Here is a 17,886-nt window from a genome sequence, read left to right as displayed (position 1 = left end):
TTGCTTTGCTCTGTGCAGTGAAAAACAGTACCTTGTGTTATTAAACTTATATCAATGTATCTTGATATTGAACACACGAGAAGTGAGTGATAAATGTATAAATTATGTAAACAGTCAGTATAATTAGTTCAGCACCTTCTTTTAATTGATTGAATACTACAGATTTTGTGCGTGGTATCAAGCAACACGATCGCCTTTTATTACATTTTAATTGAGTCATTTATCAAGACTGGCTATCTACAGGAAGATTGTAATCCAGGTTAAGGGGTACTACACCCCTCGATAAATTTGTGTCTATTTTGCATTTTCTCAAAACTAATAACACAGTGGTAACAAAAGTTATGTATATTATAGGGGCAAGGAATCAATTATTACACTGGAATTTCAGTGACCCAAGACAAGCGGTTTGTTATTTATGATCAGAAATAAGGTACCGCTAGGATGTACCTCGTTTCCTATCATATATACTGAACCGCTTGTCTTGAGTCACTGAAATTTCAGTGTAGTAATTGGATTCCTTGCCCCAATAATATACATAACTTTTGTTACCAGTGTGTAATTATTTTTTTGAGAAAAAGGCAAAAATAGTCACAAATTTACCACATGGGTGTAGTACCCCCTTAAAGGCATTGATGTGAATCTATCTTCAGTCTCAATTCGTTCACACGTAAGCCCATCACGAACACGAAGTATAAAAATTTGTTATATTTTACAAATTGGTCGTATATAAGACTTTTTAATCTAAAGAAGACATATGTGATCAATTTGATCAATAGATTGTAAAGCACAACGATTTGAATCAATAGAAATAATTTTATTTTCCCACTCCAAATTGCAACATGTTTTGTGCAAAATAGTGTATTCATCTGTCGAGTAATTCCCATTGTGTAAGTGTTTCCTACGATAATTACAAAAGTTATGATTTTATTTTTGTTCTCTATTTTTATTGATCACTTAATCCAGATTATTAGAAATCTGATGTACAGTCGATAGAAAGGTCACCAGTCCCTAGCCAAGAGCGACCGATTCGGACCTGACCAATGAGCGAGATGGTCTCTTGATGTTTTGTAATAAACGGGAAAGTCCATTGGTCACAAATCATTCGGTAGTCGCTATTAACTGGCGTAATTATGAACTCATCCTTTTCCGTTCTATTTCGTTATTGTGTGATCCTGTCACCATGGTCACATGTGGTTAATCCATCATGGTCATTTCAATTTAACTTATAAAATGAATAAATCTATGCACCTGAAGATTATACGAAAACAACACCCATTTATCCTTATTTCTGTCATCTTTCTTAAACTCAAGGATCCATGGGTTTCTTTGTGATTTTTAACGGTATTTGTGTTCGTTTGGTTTATGCCTGTCATGTCGCAGTGTGCGTTTGGCGAGTTGTAGCTGTTAACGAGTCCTATTTTGGAGATATTAAGATATGGTTATCTCTAGGCATTCTCGCCTTCCTTGGACTGATGGAAGCTGTGTGGACTTTATTGGGGACCAAAAAGGGTTCTTATAAATGGTAAGTCTGTACACCAACTTTTTTCATGTCCCAAAATTAAACGGTAAAGGCCAGACCTGTCACAGTACACGGTGATATTCCAGGATGTGGTAAAACTACATTAGTAGCACATTTGAACGTTTATTTAGACATTTTATCCCGGGCATTTTATATAACGAATATTAGTATGGCGCTATTCCAAGATGTGGTAAACCTATATTACATTGTACTACTTTTACTTAAACATTTCACATAAAAGAAGTTTACTACACGGTGATATTCCAAGAAGTGGTAAAAAAACTACATTACTACAGTACTAGCAGATTAGGAGAGTAGCACGTGAAGATATACCAATAAGTGGTAAAACTACATTACTAGCAGATTTTTACTTTTATTTTATCATTTCACATAAAGAAGAGTAGTACACGGTGATATTTCAAGAAGTGGTAAAACTACATTACTAGCAGATTTGTACCTTTACTTAAACAATTTACATTACGCATTTCAATTAAAGAAGATTACGACATGGTGATATTCCAATAAGTGGTAAAACTACAGATTTATACTTTTACTTTAAAGCATTTCACATAAAGAAGAGTGGTACGCGGTGATATTAGTACCCGGTAATATTCAAAGAAGCGGTAAAACTACATTAATAGCAAATTGCTTTACTTAAGGGATCTAGAATGAGCGTTTATGGCGTTTCGACAGTATTTTTTGTGGTGGACATGAGAGCTCCTCAGACGTATCGAATTGCATTCTGAATACGAAGCATGTCTTTATGATATCAAATAATTTTCATTTTTTGATATTCACGATATAATACAAATTTTATGACAAATTATTAAAATTTGATATTTTTCAAATTTTTGATATATAACAGTCCTCGAAATAAATTTTATAAATCTAATGATATATTCTTAAAGTGTATGTAGCTGGGAGGAAAAGCCGACGATCAATTGAAAATGTTGACCTTTTATAGTGAAGATATAGATGTGTTTCCCCAAAAGACCTTTTTTTTTTTTTTTTTTTGGAAAAAAAATCCATATCTTCAATACGAAAGGTCAAATTTTCAATTGATCGTCGGCTTTTCCTCCCACCTACATACACTTTAAGTATAAATCATCAGATTTTTAAAGTTTACTTCAAGTACTGTTAAATATCAAAAATATCAATTTTTAATGATTTCCCATAAAATGTATATTACATTGCGAATTTCAAAAATCAAAATTATTTGATATCAGGAGGACATTCTTCGTATTCAGAATGCAATTCGATATGTCTGACGTGCTCTAATGTCCCACAATAAATACTGTCCAAACGTTCATACCCCTTCCCTTAAGCATTTCACATAAAGAAGAATAGTACACGCTGATATTCCAAGAAGTGGAAAACTATAATTATAACTATAGCAAATTTGTACTTTTTTTAAACATTTCACATTAAGAAGATAAGTACATGGTGATATTTTAAAAAGTGGTAAAACTACATCAGATTTGTACTTTTACTTAAGCATTTCACATAAAGAAGAATAGTACGCGGTGATATTTCAAGAAGTGGTAAAACTACATTAATAGCCGATTTGCTTACTTAAGAATTTCACATAAAGAAGAATAGTACACGGTGATATTCCAAGAAGTGGCAAAACTATATTACTAGCAAATTTGTACTTTTTCTTAAACATTTCACATTAAGAAGATAAAGTACATGGTGATATTTTAAAAAGTGGTAAAACTACATTAATAGCCGATTTGTACTTTTACTTCAGCATTTCACATAAAGAATAACACTGTGTATACTTTCAGTCATCTGGGATTTGATCAATTAGTAGATAATTAAATCTGGTCAACCAGAAAAACTCACTTTTGGTCAGATGGAATCACCGACGTTTCGGCCAAAACCTTTGGCCTTCAGCTGGGTGGATGATTTGGGGTCATCCGAGGTCAATCGATGAGGAAGTTGCTTGATGACCCGATCCCAACCATGTGACAGATTCACTCTAACGAATATGATCGGTCACTTATAACATTGCCAAGTACCTCGCTAAGATCGTAGGCCCTTTGGTTGGCAAATCGAAACATATTTGGAATTCAAAGGACTTCGTGGAGAAAATTCAGGGTATTGCGTTGGACGCGGACGAGACGATGATGCTTCGACGTCACTGCCTTGTTCACGAGCATCCCTCCAGCAGACGCGGTACTCGCGGTTCGGGACGTTTTGAAGGAGGATAAGACTTTGTCCGAACGCACAAGCTTGTCGCCAGATCAGATTTGTGAATTGTTGAGCCTATGTTTGGACAATACTTACTTCAGCTATGGCAATAACTTTTACCAACAATGTCATGGTTGTTCGATGGGCTCCCCTGTGTCGCCGATTATTTCCAACCTGTACATGGAGCGATTTGAACAGTGTGCCTTGTCGTCTTACCCCGGATCTCCACCTTCCAAATGGTATCGTTATGTTGACGATACTTGGGTTATAGTCAAGTTTTCGGAGCTCGACAAGTTCTTTGCGCATATTAACCAAGTGGATAATAACATCAAATTCACCCAATAAACTTCCATTTTGGATTGCTTGGTTACTGTCAACCAAGATCGCACTCTCTCAGTATCAGTATTTCGCAAACCAACACATACTGATCAATATTTGCAGTTCAGCTCTAATCATCCATTGGTCCAGAAACTCGGTGTAGTGAATACTCTTTATCACAGGGCCGATACCATCATCACAAAGGACTCTGATAAGATCAATGAGCACCAACACTTGCGCCACGCCTTGAAAACGTGTGGTTACAAAGACTGGGCAATTGACAAGGCCCTAAATCGTGGTGAGAAAGACGCTAAACCAGCCGGCGAACCCACCGCGTCTTCTGGTACCAAGACTTTTGTCACCATCCCCTACCATGGGGATGTTTCAGAGAAATTAAAGAGGATCTACCGCGATCACGGCATCACTACACACTTCAAGCCAACCAATACCCTGCGGCAGTCGCTAGTACACCCAAAGGACAAACAGCCCAAGGGCCGTGTAAGTGGTGTTGTGTATGGTGTCCAGTGCGCTGAAGATCAGGTGTGCCAAGAACATTACATTGGTGAAACCGGCCAACCACTGCAGAGTCGCATGTCCCAACATAGACGCGCCAGTTCAAGTGGCAACGATTCAGCTGTCTACAAACACCTTAAGGGCAGTGGTCACATTTTTGACATTGACGACGTTGTCATTTTGGACCGTGAACCCCGTTGGTTTGAACGGGGAGTCAAAGAAGCAGTGTGGGTACGAGCCGAACAACCGTCACTCAACAGGAGCGGGGGCGTTAGAGTGAATCTGTCACATGGTTGGGATCGGGTCATCAAGCAACTTCCTCATCGATTGACCTCGGATGCCCCCAAATCATCCACCCAGCTGAAGGCCAAAGGTTTTGGCCGAAACGTCGGTGATTCCATCTGACCAAAAGTGAGTTTTTCTGGTTGACCAGATTTAATTATCTACTAATTCACATAAAGAAGATTACTGCACATTGATATTCCAAGAAGTGGTAAAACTACATTAATAGCAGATTTGTACCTTTACTTAAGCATTTCACAAGATTAGTACGTGGCGATATTCCAAGATGTGTTAAAACTACACAAATAGATTTTTACTTTTACTTAAGCATTATACATAAAGAAAATTAGTATACGATGATATTCCAAAAAACAATACAACTACATTACTAACAACAGATAATGTACTGTTACTGAAACATTTCACATTAAGAAATACGTGGTATAAATATTCCAAGAAGGGGCAAAACCACATTACTAGCCGATTTGTACTTTTACTTCAGCATTTCGCATTAAGAGGATTACTACACATTGATATTCCAAGTGGTAAACTACATTACTAGCAGATTTGTACTTTTACTTAAGCATTTCACATAAAGAAGAGTAGTACATGGTGATATTCCAAGTGGTAAACTACATTACTAGCAGATTTGTACCTTTACTTAAGCATTTCACATTAAGAGGATTACTACACATTGATATTCCAAGTGGTAAAACTACATTACTAGCAGATTTGTACTTTTACTTAAGCATTTCACATTAAGAGGATTACTACACATTGATATTCCAAGTGGTAAAACTACATTACTAGCAGATTTGTACTTTTACTTCAGCATTTCACATAAATAAAGAAGAATAGTACACGGTGATATTCCAAGAAGTGGTAAACTACATTACTAGCAGATTTGTACCTTTACTTAAGCATTTCACATAAAGAAGAATAGTACATGGTGATATTCCAAGTGGTAAACTACATTACTAGCAGATTTGTACCTTTACTTAAGCATTTCACATTAAGAGGATTACTACACATTGATATTCCAAGTGGTAAAACCACATTACTAGCCGATTTGTACTTTTACTTCAGCATTTCACATTAAGAGGATTACTACACATTGATATTCCAAGTGGTAAAACTACATTACTAGCAGATTTGTACTTTTACTTAAGCATTTCACATTAAGAGGATTACTACACATTGATATTCCAAGTGGTAAAACTACATTACTAGCAGATTTGTACTTTTACTTCAGCATTTCACATAAAGAAGAATAGTACACGGTGATATTCAAGAAGGGGTAAAACTACATTACTAGCAGATTGTACTTTTACTTCAGCATTTCACATAAAGAAGAATAGTACATGGTGATATTCCAAGAAGGGGGTAAAACTACATTACTAGCAGATTTGTACTTTTACTTAAGCATTTCACATAAAGAAGAATAGTACACGGTGATATTCCAAGAAGTGGTAAACTACATTACTAGCAGATTTGTACTTTTACTTTAGCATTTCACATAAAGAAGAATAGTACACGGTGATATTCCAAGAAGGGGGTAAAACTACATTACTAGCAGATTTCTACTTTTACTTAAGCATTTCACATAAAGAAGAATAGTACATGGTGATATTCCAAGTGGTAAAACTACATTAATAGCAGATTTGTACTTTTACTTCAGCATTTCACATAAAGAAGAATAGTACACGGTGATATTCCAAGAAGTGGTAAACTACATTACTAGCAGATTTGTACTTTTACTTTAGCATTTCACATAAAGAAGAATAGTACACGGTGATATTCCAAAAAGTGGTAAAATTACAATAGCAGATTTGTACCTTTACTTAAGCATTTCACAAGATTAGTACGTGGCGATATTCCAAGAAGTGTTAAAACTACACAAATAGATTTTTACTTTTACTTAAGCATTATACATAAAGAAGATTAGTATACGATGATATTCCAAAAAGCAATACAACTACATTACTAACAACAGATAATGTACTGTTACTTAAACATTTCACATTAAGAAATACGTGGTAGGCCTATAAATATTCCAAGAAGGGGCAAAACCACATTACTAGCCGATTTGTCCTTTTACTTCAGCATTTCACATTAAGAGGATTACTACACATTGATATTCCAAGTGGTAAACTACATTACTAGCAGCTTTGTACCTTTACTTAAGCATTTCACATTAAGAAGATTCTAGTATACTTGTACTTTTACCTAAACATTTCTCATAAAGAAGAGTAGTGCGGGGTGATATTCCAAGAAGTGGCAAAACTATAACTATTACCAGCAAATGTGTACTTTACTTACGCATTTGACATTAAGATTAGTAGGCGGCGATATTCCAAGAAGTGGTAAAACTACATTACTAGCAGATTTGTACTTTTACTTCAGCATTTCACATTAAGAAGAATAGTACACGGTGATATTCCAAGAAGTGGTAAACTACATTACTAGTAGATTTGTACTATTACTTCAGCATTTCACATAAAGAAGAATAGTACACGGTGATATTCCAAGAAAGGGTAAAACTACATTACTAGTAGATTTGTACTTTTACTTCAGCATTTCACATAAAGAGGATTACTACACATTGATATTCCAAGTAATAAACTACATTACTAGCAGATTTGTACCTTTACTTAAGCATTTCACATTAAGAAGATTCTAGTATACTTGTACTTTTACCTAAACATTTCTCATAAAGAAGAGTAGTGCGGGGTGATATTCCAAGAAGTGGCAAAACTACATTATGTACCTTTACTTAAGCATTTTACATTAAGTATTTCAAATAAAGATAATTATTACATGGTGATATTCCAAGAAGGGGTAAAACTACATTACTAGTAGATTTGTACTTTTACTTCAGCATTTCACATAAAGAAGAATAGTACACGGTGATATTCCAAGAAGTGGTAAAACTACATTACTAGTAGATTTGTACTTCTACTTCAGCATTTCACATTAAGAAGAATAGTACACGGTGATATTCCAAGAAGTGGTAAAACTACATTACTAGCAGATTTGTACTTTTACTTCAGCATGTCACATAAAGAAGAATAGTACACGGTGATATTCCAAGAAGTGGTAAAACTACATTACTAGTAGATTTGTACTTTTACTTCAGCATTTCACATAAAGAAGAATAGTACACGGTGATATTGCAAGAAGTGGTAAAACTACATTACTAGTAGATTTGTACTTTTACTTCAGCATTTCACATAACGAAGAATAGTACACGGTGATATTCCAAGAAGTGGTAAAACTACATTACTAGTAGATTTGTACTTTTACTTCAGCATTTCACATAAAGAAGAATAGTACACGGTGATATTCCAAGAAGTGGTAAAACTACATTACTAGCAGATTTGTACTTTTACTTCAGCATTTCACATAAAGAAGAATAGTACACGGTGATATTCCAAGAAGTGGTAAAACTACATTACTAGCAGATTTGTACTTTTACTTCAGCATTTCACATAAAGAAGAATAGTACATGGTGATATTCCAAGAAGTGGTAAAACTACATTACTAGTAGATTTGTACTTTTACTTCAGCATTCCACATAAAGAAGAATAGTACACGGTGATATTCCAAGAAGTGGTAAAACTACATTACTAGTAGATTTGTACTTTTACTTCAGCATTTCACATAAAGAAGAATAGTACACGGTGATATTCCAAGAAGTGGTAAAACTACATTACTAGTAGATTTGTACTTTTACTTCAGCATTTCACATTAAGAAGAAAGTACACGGTGATATTCCAAGAAGTGGTAAAACTATACATTACTAGTAGATTTGTACTTTTACTTCAGCATTTCACATAAAGAAGAATAGTACACGGTGATATTCCAAGAAGTGGTAAAACTACATTACTAGTAGATTGGTACTTTTACTTCAGCATTTCACATAAAGAAGAATAGTACACGGTGATATTCCAAGAAGTGGTAAAACTACATTACTAGTAGATTTGTACTTTTACTTCAGCATTTCACATAAAGAAGAATAGTACACGGTGATATTCCAAGAAGTGGTAAAACTACATTACTAGTAGATTTGTACTTTTACTTCAGCATTTCACATAAAGAAGAATAGTACACGGTGATATTCCAAGAAGTGGTAAAACTACATTACTAGTAGATTTGTACTATTACTTCAGCATTTCACATAAAGAAGAATAGTACACGGTGATATTCCAAGAAAGTGGTAAAACTACATTACTAGCAGATTTGTACTTTTACTTCAGCATTTCACATTAAGAGGATTACTACACATTGATATTCCAAGTGGTAAACTACATTACTAGTAGATTTGTACTTTTACTTCAGCATTTCACATAAAGAAGAATAGTACACGGTGATATTCCAAGAAGTGGTAAAACTACATTACTAGTAGATTTGTACTTTTACTTCAGCATTTCACATAAAGAAGAATAGTACACGGTGATATTCCAAGAAGTGGTAAAACTACATTACTAGTAGATTTGTACTTTTACTTCAGCATTTCACATTAAGAGGATTACTACACATTGATATTCCAAGTGGTAAACTACATTACTAGTAGATTTGTACTTTTACTTCAGCATTTCACATAAAGAAGAATAGTACACGGTGATATTCCAAGAAGTGGTAAAACTACATTACTAGTAGATTTGTACTTTTACTTCAGCATTTCACATAAAGAAGAATAGTACACGGTGATATTCCAAGAAGTGGTAAAACTACATTACTAGTAGATTTGTACTTTTACTTCAGCATTTCACATTAAGAGGATTACTACACATTGATATTCCAAGTGGTAAACTACATTACTAGTAGATTTGTACTTTTACTTCAGCATTTCACATAAAGAAGAATAGTACACGGTGATATTCCAAGAAAGGGTAAAACTACATTACTAGTAGATTTGTACTTTTACTTCAGCATTTCACATTAAGAGGATTACTACACATTGATATTCCAAGTGGTAAAACTACATTACTAGCAGATTTGTACTTTTACTTCAGCATTTCACATAAAGAAGAATAGTACACGGTGATATTCCAAGAAGTGGTAAAACTACATTACTAGCAGATTTGTACTTTTACTTCAGCATTTCACATAAAGAAGAATAGTACACGGTGATATTCCAAGAAGTGGTAAAACTACATTACTAGTAGATTTGTACTTTTACTTCAGCATTTCACATAAAGAAGAATAGTACACGGTGATATTCCAAGAAAGGGTAAAACTACATTACTAGTAGATTTGTACTTTTACTTCAGCATTTCACATTAAGAGGATTACTACACATTGATATTCCAAGTGGTAAAACTACATTACTAGCAGATTTGTACTTTTACTTCAGCATTTCACATAAAGAAGAATAGTACACGGTGATATTCCAAGAAGTGGTAAAACTACATTACTAGTAGATTTGTACTTTTACTTCAGCATTTCATATAAAGTAGAATAGTACACGGTGATATTCCAAGAAGTGGTAAAACTACATTACTAGTAGATTTGTACTTTTACTTCAGCATTCCACATAAAGAAGAATAGTACACGGTGATATTCCAAGAAGTGGTAAAACTACATTACTAGCAGATTTGTACTTTTACTTCAGCATTTCACATAAAGAAGAATAGTACACGGTGATATTCCAAGAAGGCGGCAAAACTACATTACTAGTAGATTTGTACTTTTACTTCAGCATTCCACATAAAGAAGAATAGTACACGGTGATATTCCAAGAAGTGGTAAAACTACATTACTAGCAGATTTGTACTTTTACTTCAGCATTTCACATAAAGAAGAATAGTACACGGTGATATTCCAAGAAGTGGTAAAAATACATTACTAGCAGATTTGTACTTTTACTTCAGCATTTCACATAAAGAAGAATAGTACACGGTGATATTCCAAGAAGTGGTAAAACTACATTAATAGCCAATTTGTACTTTTACTTCAGCATTTCACATAAAGAAGAATAGTACGCGGTGATATTCCAAGAAGTGGTAAAACTACATTAATAGCCGATTTGTACTTTTACTTCAGCATTTCACATAAAGAAGAATAGTACGCGGGGATATTCCAAGAAGTGGTAAACTACATTACTAGTAGATTTGTACTTTTACTTCAGCATTTCACATAAAGAAGAATAGTACGCGGTGATATTCCAAGAAGTGGTAAAACTACATTAATAGCAGATTTGTACTTTTACTTCAGCATTTCACATAAAGAAGAATAGTACGCGGGGATATTCCAAGAAGTGGTAAAACTACATTACTGGCAGATTTGTACTTTTACTTCAGCATTTCACATAAAGAAGAATAGTACACGGTGATATTCCAAGAAGGCGGTAAAACTACATTACTAGCAGATTTGTACTTTTACTTCAGCATTTCCATAAAGAAGAATAGTACGCGGTGATATTCCAAGAAGGGGGTAAAACTACATTAATAGCCGATTTGTACTTTTACTTCAGCATTTCCATAAAGAAGATTACTACACATTGATATTCCAAGAAGCGGTAAAACTACATTACTAGCAGATTTGTACTTTTACTTCAGCATTTCACATTAAGAGGATTACTACACATTGATATTCCAAGTGGTAAACTACATTACTAGCAGATTTGTACCTTTACTTAAGCATTTCACATTAAGAAGATTCTAGTATACTTGTACTTTTACTTAAACATTTCTCATAAAGAAGAGTAGTGCGGGGTGATATTCCAAGAAGGGGCAAAACTATAACTATTACCAGCAAATTTGTACTTTACTTACGCATTTGACATTTCGAATAGTAGGCGGCGATGTTCCAAGAAGTGATAAAACTACATTACTAGCAGATTTATACTTTTGTGGTTAAACGTCATTACTAACAGATTTGTACTTTTACTTTAAGCATTTCGCATTATGAAGATTAGTACACGATGATATTCGAGAAGTGATAAAACGTGACCTTTGACCCGGAACTGGTCATGTACCATGTTACATCTTGGACAGTGATGCTTGTGACCAGGTTGGGTCAAAATCGGCCTCAGCATAAAGGAGCAGTGGACCTGTTGCCAAAAAAAAAGAAGAAGAAGAAGAAAGAAAGAAACAGTTAGATTTCAAGACCTAGCCGGTGTCCCGGCTAGGTAAATATTTCAGCACGTAGTGTCTTCTTTGTTCCACTCTCTCTTAGGATTCATTCGTTTGTCTTCTTTTCCAAGATACCCATAGGATTCTACGGGATACCACCAGAGTTCGAATGAATCTACCATCTTTACCTGGCTATATTTCCGGTAAAGAAATGAGCCAAAAATAATTATATACAAATATAATTCTTTTCTACTCTTGTGATAATGTGTTAATCAATGACAAGCAGGTAAATGATGCTTTGTAATTATTTTCGTAATATGATTATTATTTTGTATAACTGCAGGTTCTGTCCGATAACATTACTGTATCTGTGTGGTATTGTTCCGTGCATCTGGAATCTGGAATGGGACATCTATAATACTCGGATGGCATATCTTGAACAACAGGATTCTACAGACTGTGATCCTTACATACTTGACCAAATTTTCAATGTCACAAAGGCACCAAACTTACCGACAGTTGTAAGTTGATCTGCTGTGTTGTTGTTGGTTGTTTGTTGTTGTCTGCTGATAGCCTGCTGTTGCTGCTGGATCAGTAAGATGATAATGACGTCGATATGGTGATATGATAGTGATTTTGATTTCTAGACGTTGTAATTGTACAAGTACTACTCTGTTAGATGCAACTGATCATAAATAATATAATTTACTGTAAAAATGCTGCATTTTGCAATTACCTTAGATCTTAAGAAAGCCTTTGATACAAATGAGCTTCATCTTGATCAACCTTATTCCTATGGTATCACTCGTACAGTAGCTTAATACACTGACATACGGCATTTGTTGCCTACCAGTAGTAATACTCTACTTCTCCTCATAGTTCGTGTCAATGTTGTCTCACCAACACAAAGTATCTCTATCATTAGTTCTTAATATTCTCACAAATAAAATATATTATGTTGATTTTATACTGATTTTGAAATTTGAAAAGTATTTCAAACTGATCAACGTGATAGTAAGCTTTCATGCGTGGTTTGAAATAATAAATAAGCAGAATTTTGAAAATGTCTTTGGACAAGGTTTTTGAAAATTTGGTATTCGGTAGCGAAAGCTTGCCAGTTCATATCTGTCCGACGACGAATCCGTTGAAACCCTTAATTTCTTATACAAAAATTTAACAGTTTAGTAAAAGTAGTTCTGTACGCGACAGGACAGGTTGAAATCATTGAATGTGATATTTATATATACCGTAGAATTCTATCTACAAGCATATATAATATAAACCTCTAAAAATAGGCATATTCTGCATGTAGATAGAAATTTACGGTATTTTGCCCTCCAATAGATTCTAATCTACCAGAAAAAGTTCTCAACTACTTTAATATTATCGCATTTTCAGGTGAATTTTACTCTAAAACTAACGGATCCAGAATGGTCTCGAGGATTACAACAAGTCCTTCTCTTCATACTCATCCTCGGAAGATGGTTCGCGCCTAAGGGGAAAATATCACGCAATCAATTGTCGCAGCTACTCCTTGTTTACGTGGGTACCTCAGCAGATATTCTTGAATTCTCGACAGAAGGTCTTCAGATGGAACAGGTCATATGTAATCCAATTCTCATTACATGTGTTCTAAGTATTTGGTCTTGGAGTTTACTGCAGTTTACTTTAAACCTTACCGTGACTCTTTCAACCGAGAAAGAGGATAATAAATGTCGAAATATGTACGCACATCGACGACGACAGCGTAAAAAGCGGGAAAAGCAAAACATTCGAAAATACTGTGGTTCTTGCATGTGCTGTGAAACGGAAGTTTGGGCTATAGGTGTTTCCATGGTAATGCAGGATATTCCATTCTTCATGATGCGGATTTATCTCCTTATGGTGTATGAAGTCACGAATGAAGCCGGGTTTTTCTTTACCTGTAAAAACGCTCTTGTTTTGCTTTTACAAATATATCGTTTGGTTGTTATAGTGATTGAGTATTACAAGGGAAGAATTCGAGCTAACGTGACCCGCCAACAAGGCGATGTGATTTATGCAATTGCTAATAACATCGATATCGGAACAGATGACGAATTGCAGACAGAGTCGCACTTGAAAATCCAGCGTTTCTTTCTAGTTGATGGAACTGAAGCGCGAGTTGTTGCTCACGACAATTACGCAAGTGGTACAAATGAATAAATATGGAAAGTGAAGGATATAGAAAATGATAAAGAATAGGAGTCGAGTGGCTCTTGCTTATCGCTGGATATGTTAAATAAAGCACAACGGAACATGATTGACTTATTGAATGCCCTATGAAATTTCATCATAGGGAACAACATTTTAGAGCCACTGAAACCTAAAATGATCAGATAGGTGAGATATGCTTGTTCTCTGCATGGGGCAGTCTTCAGTGAACGGCTCTTTTCAGAGCAATATTTAAATTGGCCAATATTGGGCCACTCATGGCTCAATATCGAGATCAATACTGGGCCAATGTCTAACCAATATTGTTTTCTGTTGGTAATTCATTGTCATCCATTTGTATGCCAATATTGTACCAAGATTATTTGCTCATGGGCCCTGGATTCAGGCATTATTGGACACCTGTTCAACCAGATATTTCCTTTGAAAAGGAAACTTACAGGTTACTTGCACTCAGCACAATTGAATTGGTATTAACTGATGTGCAAAGTATTAAAGTTCGATAAACAAACTAAGCTCTCAAAACTGAGCCATTGATAAATGAAATATTTATTCTATGGTGTCATCAGATAAAAATTATGTCTTGCTCACGTAGATTCTTTACAAGGCAGTAAATGAAATATTCCTCTTCTTTATAATAATAATAACATGTGGCCCTTCAAAATGAAGATGATAATGATCAAATTTTGTATTTTGATAGTAAAAATTGTCAGGGTTTCAAAACCACGCCCACATTAATGCAACATAAATGCAAAACCAATATTGACCCAATATTTCTCGCCAATATTACGCCAATGCCAATGGAAAACCAACATTGATCCAATACCTTTTCCCAATGTAATGCCAATGATATGATGCCAATGGAAAACCAATATTAACCCAATATTTCTCGCCAAGATTACATCAATGCCAAGTTGCCAATGGAAAACCAATATTGATCCAATATATTTTGCCAATGCAAGGCCAATGCTAACAATGCCAATGAAAAACCAATATTAGTCCAATATTTCTTGCCAAGATTTTACCAATGCCAAGTTGCCAATGGAAACCCAATATTGATCCAATATCGTTGCCAATGTAACGCCAATGCCTATAATTGCCAATGAGAAACCAATATTGACCCAATATTGCTTCCCAAGAAAATACCAATGCCAAGATTGCCAATGGCTTTCCAATATTGGGCCAATGTGTGTATGTTGTCTGGGACATGTCTCATTCTTAGGTACTTTGTCCTGAAGAAGTCAGAGCTATTCCTGATGAAAGTTTGACAGTTTTGAACTTGTCCGATGGCAAAGTTGGGCGAACCAGCTAAAAAACCCACTAATTGTTATGAATTCCCGTCGTAAAAGCCTATCCCACAATTTAGAACAACATAATTCATATTTTGGAAAACAATCGAGAACAGTAGCTAAACACTATTTGGCCATCTCGGCTAATTTCGTGCTGAATTGACATATACGTCAACTTCCTGTCCTCAGATCTGATACATTAATGTGCACGTGCCATATTTACATTATCAAATATGGCGGAAAAATAAGCAAAAAGAGACGACCACCATTATCTCATCATATTGAGCTTCAAATCCGCGGCAATTATAGTATTAGCAATAACCTTCATGGTTGTCCATCATCTCCATAGTAATGTAATTAAAACACTATTAGCACTTTTTTAAATGAATTTAATATCTGACAATGTTGGGAAATCATCCATTATCTTAACTGAATATGTCAAGCTTCTCTTACCAATTATAAAGCTTCAAAATGTATCATCCATTTACCCATCCATTACCACGTATGCTAAATGTGTATCCATGCGTGCTTAATTAGTATTGCAATTACATTCATTCTAGGCTGAGCATGAGCATTACTCCAAAATCTGACTTAAATCTAGTTGTAATCAAAAACACTTTAACTCAGGACGTGAATTTATGAAAGAGACTGTTTCATTTCAGCGTTTAATCGGTTACTATTCTATTTCTTTATCACAATGTGTAAAACATTGGCATTGTGCTGCGTGGCTACATGTAAAGGAATAACAGCTCGCCTTCTGCTGGCTTGTCACGCTACTCTGTGTTTATGGCGAGCTGTGAGCGTAGTAGAAGAATTTGAGGCACCAGGTCTGAGCAAAGAGGAAAAACAGCGACTTGTAATTGGAGTACTTTGTCTGTATTTGCTCTTGACAACAATTGAGTGTATTACTACATTGTATTCCAAACAAGGAGGAGAATGGAAATGGTATGTCATTTCATTAATTTTAAAATTTGATAATAATCGGTTTTGTAAAAAAAAAATTGTGCAAGCCACCGATATCTTGTGAAAAATGTGAAACATAAAGCCCGGGGGGGGTCTTCGAAAAAATTTGTACGGGGGTGTGCCACGCAGACTTTCGGATGCTGACTTTCTCTATACCTACTTTTTGCTGTTTTTGCTACCCAATTTTCAAGAAAAAGCACCCAAAAAGCACCCAAATTTGCCATAATTGAGCGCTTTAATGGCATTTTTGCCCAAATGCGCCCAATTGGGCGCATTGGTATCCACTGAAAACCCACCCATCGATATACCAAAATCGGTGAAAAGGTACCCCAAAACCGTGGCACATCCCCGTATACCTTCAACCAGGAAGACCCCCGGGACATAAAGTTTCTTAAGCCTAATTGTGCCAAAATAAATAGTTTTCAATATTTTGTTCCATAACTGAAATGTAAATAGCAGAAACGCAATTTTCATTTTGTCTACATTATTGTGGCATCGTTGTCGTTGTTAATACTGGACGTGTTGCTTGTCTTAGTTCGGATGCAAACGATTGTTTTATCAGGTGACATCGTTTTGCTAGTTTAAATGTTTTCCTTGCTAATTATTGTTTTATGGATGGTACAAAATGAGATTATGGGGTCCAAGCCCCCCAGATTATGACTCAATTGGAAATTGCCTGTTTTGCTTTGTTACGAAGGTAACGAGTGATTCTAATTAATTTAAACTATTCTTTATTAGAGTTGTTGTCAAAAAAGAACAATTGAGACATTTCAATCAAACGTGAGAATTTTGTTTTCAGTTTTAATCCTCCGGAGTTGTCTATTAAATTTTCGACCTTTTGCTAATAACTCCACATTTTTAAACACTCGAGAAAGTTCCTGTAATTTTATTGGTTCTTAACCGTGTAATATTTAGAGAATAAAGGTATTGTTTTTTTTGCCGCTGGAGTGTATCTATCGTCTCATATAACACGGACGACATCATTATTTTAAGTAAAACAACGAGAGGAACAATTTACCATTGGCTATCTTTGGACAAAATTGGAGCAGTTTTGAACCCCTGGACCCCTGTAAAATTGTACGATACCGGCATGGTTTCAAATCACTCCTCTGCCAGTTTCCTTTTTTGAAAATTTCATTTCAGGGAAATGGGACTAGGCGAATTTATGCCTGGCGCAGGGTGGTGTAGCATTTCTCCACAAAGAAGCAGCTGAGAACTAAAGTTACCAACACTATCTTAATAGGTGATTACCTGAGGCTGAGACAAAGACTAAATGCAAACGAATCAGCAATTTGAAAATATATCAAAATGTAGCTTGATTGGTGCGATTACGCTAAATGTAGTGAAGTTATGTCCATTCTTCTTTGAACAAGTTCATTTGGATTGTTAGATTTCATTGTTGACATATTTCTTTTTGTACAAATCCAATAAAAATGAAGATGTTAAACTCACATTTTAGTGACGTTTCACCACTACACTAGTGGTTTCATCAGACTGGCAACTCATCACATCTGACTGCTTCCTTTTATAGGCAACAGGAACC

At 35.1% G+C, this 17,886-nt stretch overlaps 1 protein-coding gene across 1 annotated transcript; it reads left to right on the top strand.

The window, feature by feature from the left end:
* Window positions 1-1,316: 1,316 nt before the first annotated feature.
* Window positions 1,317-14,085, top strand: LOC140152360 (transmembrane protein 26-like). The gene is made up of 3 exons (XM_072174665.1): window positions 1,317-1,522; window positions 12,245-12,422; window positions 13,300-14,085. Exons 1-3 carry the CDS (start codon window positions 1,317-1,319, stop codon window positions 14,083-14,085), a joined length of 1,170 nt encoding a protein of 389 aa, XP_072030766.1.
* Window positions 14,086-17,886: the final 3,801 nt, after the last annotated feature.

The sequence above is a fragment of the Amphiura filiformis genome, chromosome 5 (assembly GCF_039555335.1).
Source record: "Amphiura filiformis chromosome 5, Afil_fr2py, whole genome shotgun sequence".
Classification (NCBI taxonomy): Eukaryota; Metazoa; Echinodermata; class Ophiuroidea; order Amphilepidida; family Amphiuridae; genus Amphiura; species Amphiura filiformis.
The sequence above is the reverse complement of the archived record's forward strand: the minus strand, read 5'-3'. Positions and strand labels throughout refer to the sequence as shown.